General features: G+C 49.5%; 1 protein-coding gene across 1 annotated transcript in view; it reads left to right on the top strand.

The window, feature by feature from the left end:
* Window positions 1-4,159: 4,159 nt before the first annotated feature.
* The window catches only part of IGFBP1 (insulin-like growth factor binding protein 1), a 5,093-nt gene continuing 4,711 nt past the window's right edge, over window positions 4,160-4,541 (top strand). The window contains exon 1 of the mRNA XM_010829022.1: window positions 4,160-4,532. Within this exon, the coding sequence (XP_010827324.1) occupies window positions 4,301-4,532 (232 nt within the window). The 5' untranslated portion in view covers window positions 4,160-4,300. The remainder of the gene's footprint in view (window positions 4,533-4,541) is intronic.

The following is a 4,541-nucleotide window of genomic DNA, read 5'->3' as shown; positions in this document are numbered from 1 at the left end:
TGGCCCACTCTATACCTCAGGGCCTCTGTCAGGAGTGCCTCCTCATGCTAACAGAGGCCAGACCCTGGGAGTCAGACCACAGGGGGCATGGAAGGCCTGTCCTGGGTGTGGATGTCGGCCAGTGGGCAGCGGGACCTGGCATCCAGGATGCACCCAGAAATGAGCACAGGAGCAGCCACCTCTCGACCTGCCAGGGGAGGGCAGCTCATCCTCACAGGACAGAGGGACAAGTGGTCTGCACAGGCCTCGAGGAAGGGCCCTGTCCATTTGTGTTGATGTGGTCGGGAGCAGGGAGACCTCTCTCTCTGGGTTGATGGCCGTTTGGTTTACTGCTGCTATGAGGCAAGCTGGGGAAATGTTTGGGAAATCGATCAGCCAGGAGAGGAATTTCCGTGAATTTCCACTACGTGCAGGGTGACTGAGACCTCAGAGAGGGAGGGAGGGATCTCACTGGGCAAACGCACAACTGGGTGAACTGTCCAGGGCTGGCAAACTGCCAGGCACACAGGAGGCAGGCCCCAGATATTTACTGTATGATTCTCTCTTTCATGTGTGTCATTAAGAAGACATTTCTTTTAAAAAAGAAGGAATATAATTGCTTTACAATGTTGTGTTAGTTTCTGTTGTACAATGAAGTGAATCAGCCCTATGCATACATATATCCCCTCCCTTTCGGACCTCCCTCCCACCCTACCAGCATCCTACCCCTCTAGTCATCACAGAGCCCCAAGCTGAGCTTCCTGTGCTTTATAGCAGGGTCCTATTATCCCAGCCTCCCAATTCATCCCACCTTCCCCACTGTGTCCACATGTCCATTCTCAATGTCTGTGTTTCTAATCCTGCTTTGGAAATAGGTTTCAAGTGGGTACTCTAATTCTACATTGAGGAGGTCAGAGAGAAACTTCAGAGCACAGATTCTTTGGGGGAAATAAAATCCTTTAGGAACTCACCTCAAAAATAATGTTATAAAACTCAGAACTGTTGTCAGCTCCTGAACCAGAAACTGTAAAAATATGACCAAAATGACCGTGAACTTCCGATTGCAATATTTTTTTCCCCACAAACCTTAATTTTATTGTTGTTGAGGAGATGCTGGGGGCAAGGATAAGTGTGTGTGTGACAATTTCCTGATACAGTAGTGGCAGACACAAGGCAAGTACCTTGGTGAGGGCCACAGAGCCAGTGAAATGGCTGGAAAAAGATCTAGTGAGTTAATTTTAACTTGGTTCTTCTTGAGGTGGGGCTTCCCTGGTGGCACTAGTGGTAAAGAACCTGCTTGCCAATGCAGGTATATATAAGAGGTATGAATTCGATCCCTGGGTCGGGACGATTCCCTTAGAGAAGGAAACAGCAAACCACTCAAGTATTCTTGCCTGGAGAATCCAATGGAAAGAGGAGCCTGGCAGGCTATAGTTCATGGGGTTGCATAGATTTGGACAGGACTTGCCGGGGTCCAGCCCCGGCTGATCCAGGGAGTTAGAAGCGGGGACGGCATCAGCGAGGATCAGGATACAATAGCTTCAATTAGATATTAATTAGAGTGGTAAAGAGTAATAGAATGAGGATAGCTTAGTAGGAAAATTCAGTGGAGAAAAGAGGCTGAGTAGCTTGGTTTATGCGGGAGACCAATAAAACTTCAAGACAAGAAGTTTGCACCACTTATGTAGGCCGCAGGCGTCCTTCTGTTCTCCCGAAGGAGAGGAGACCCTGAGGCCTCCCCGGTCGGGTCTTAGAAGCCCAGGCAAAATTAGTAAGTTTGGTGGGTTCCGTGCTCCAGATGGAGACTCAACCAGAGTTTGAGAGAGAGAGTGACATGGGGAGACCAGTATTTCCAGAAAGTGATCCCAATTCTTTATTTTCCATGGTCTACTTTTATACACTGAGATGTTATGCAAAAGTCACACGGGGTCAGCAGTCCTGACTTTTATCAAAGTCAGGTGCTTCATACAAATGTATACAGAAGTCTTAGGGGTGTTACATCATCTTCTGGCCAGGGGGGCCTGCTGACAATTTACGACCCTCTCCTTGTGACAGCGGTCAGTCAACCAGGACACTTATTTCTCCAGGGGTGATTATTCTTAAAACAGACGCCACCCAAATAAAGTTACATTCCTATAGGGTGAGGGTGTAGTGGGTTTTAGTTAAGGAAAGAATTTACTTAGCCTAAGATCTAACGTGATTAATATCAAAGGTTAATACTTATTTCTTCTATATATTCATTAATGTGTATAAGGGCAGGGGATGTGGAGACTTAGCAACAAACATTGGCTCAACAAATGAAAAACCCTTCACCAATACAATTTCTAATCAGCCCACTATACTTATACTAATGGTTTTCTAACTTTTCTAAGGAACCTGTTTTTAGAAGGTTTAAAGCATCTTATGCCTCTCATGGTTGGGAGGCTGTGAGCAATCACATGTGGCCAGACAAGCCTGTCAGACAGGCTAGAGAACCTTCAGAGGAGTTTGTAGGTTAAAACACTCTTGTCACGCCCAGAAGTTTTTATTAACTGGAGCTCTAAGTTAACTCCTTCTCCGAAAGAGGTGGTGGGGGACAGCCCCCCGTAAAGTCAGAGGTGTAGGTGAGAGCACAAAGTAGTAAAGTAGGCAGGCTCTGGTTATGGGGGTAGATGCTCGAGGATTTCCAGGGGGACTCCTGAGGCTGGATCCCACCTTAGCATATGTCGAGCCTCCTTCCTCATGACCTTTGCCACGGGCGGAGTGCCTCACGCTGGCCCCCAACAAGGACTGGAGTGTCTTAGCACGCAAGATTCCTGAGATAGATAATATAACTGATAATGTAAGGACCTGATTATACCAAATAATGTAGTATTTACTAGATAATGTGAATCCAGAGGGCTAAAAAAAGAGTGTGAAGGGAAGACCAGTCTCTTCCTCAGTCGCCTAATTTCGCACCTTCCCCTGCAAGGCGGGCCAATTTCTTACACATTCTTCTTAAAATAGTCCATACATTTAAAATCACAATGGCACACACATTCACTTTACTTGTTTGTGCACAAACAATAGCATATTCTGTGCCTTCCTATTTTTACTTGCCTTGGAAATTTTACTTGCCTAATCTTACAGACCTTGGAGATTTTTCTCTCTCAGTAAATATAGAACTGCCTTCTTCTCAATAGCTACCTGGTTTCCAAGGACTGGGTGCCAGAGAGAGTGCCTGGTGTCTGGATGGGAGCAGGGCCATTTCTCACTGTCTCGGAAGCTACAGTGACATTTTTCTTTCCATCTAAGAGGATATCTAGAGACAGGAATTTTAACGAGAGAGAAAGCCATGAACATCGACTCCTGATAAAAATCTGATCTGAGGCTGAAAGGCAGAGGAAACTGGGGTCTGCGCTCAGTTACTTAGCCTCGGCCCTGTCTCTCTCTCTCTTTTTTTTTTAACTTAATTTTCTTTTTTTGGCCACACCATGCGGTGTGTGGGAATTTAGTTCCCCAAACAGGGACAGAACAGGTGCCCTCTGCAATGGAAGTGCAGAGTCTTAACCACTGGACCACCAGGGAAGTCCTCAGCCCTTCTCTTAATGGCTCTGAGTCCTACTCTCTGGAATCTCTGTTAACTGGGCTTTGGGGGCTATGGTGAGACTGCGGAGCTTGGCATCAGTCCTGGGAGGTACTGTCCCTTTCCTTCCTTCTTTCCTCCTGAGAAAGGCTCTAAAGACAGCAATTGAGGGGCCTGTTCGTCTTTTTCCTGCAGAAGCAGAAACAGTTCCGGCTTTGCTACTGAGAAACAAGGCTTTCAAAGACTTAGGTTCAAAGCGCTCCTTCCTATTCCCGGGCCTTGATTTCCCCACTTGAAAACTGGCCAGTGGGCTGGCCTTGTCCAACTCATCTCTCCTGCTTTCCCTAGGTCGTCCAGGGAGCACTGGCAGGCTCAATCTGAAGACATCCCTTGAACAAAACAAGCAAGCGCCATCCATCACGTGGCTGTGCGCTCCTGGCTGGAATTGCACTTTGGCTCCGGGTCTGAACCTTAACAACAGGACAAACAGTCTGAAACGTGGACCGTTTGCCCTCCTTCCACCCACGGTTTGCGCAGGGCTGTGCACGTACAAACAAACAAACTTGTTTTGAACACTGCCCTAGAGCACGCGGCGCTGCCAATCATTAACCGCTGGTTGAGGCGGCCCAGCCCGCGCCCTTCAAAAGGCGCACGCGGTGCTCAGCGAGCATCGGCCACCGCTCCTGCGCCACCGCCACCACTCAGGCAGCATCCGCCAACCGAGCCGCCCCTACCGCCCAGTGAGCGCCGGTTCCTGTCTGCCACCCACCGCTGGCGATGCCCGAAGTCCTTGCTGTCCGAGCCTGGCCGCTTCTGCTATCGCTGGCCGTTCAGCTCGGCGCGACGGTCGGAGCTCCCCAACCCTGGCGCTGTGCGCCCTGCTCCGCGGAGAGGATGGCGCTCTGCCCTCCCGTGCCCGCCTCCTGCCCGGAACTCACCCGGTCCGCGGGCTGCGGCTGCTGCCCGATGTGCGCCCTGCCTCTCGGAGCCGCATGCGGTGTGGCCACTGCTCGCTGCG

The sequence above is a fragment of the Bison bison genome, unplaced genomic scaffold (genome assembly GCF_000754665.1).
Source record: "Bison bison bison isolate TAMUID 2011002044 unplaced genomic scaffold, Bison_UMD1.0 scf7180017864499, whole genome shotgun sequence".
Taxonomy (NCBI): Eukaryota; Metazoa; Chordata; class Mammalia; order Artiodactyla; family Bovidae; genus Bison; species Bison bison.
The sequence above is the reverse complement of the archived record's forward strand: the minus strand, read 5'-3'. Positions and strand labels throughout refer to the sequence as shown.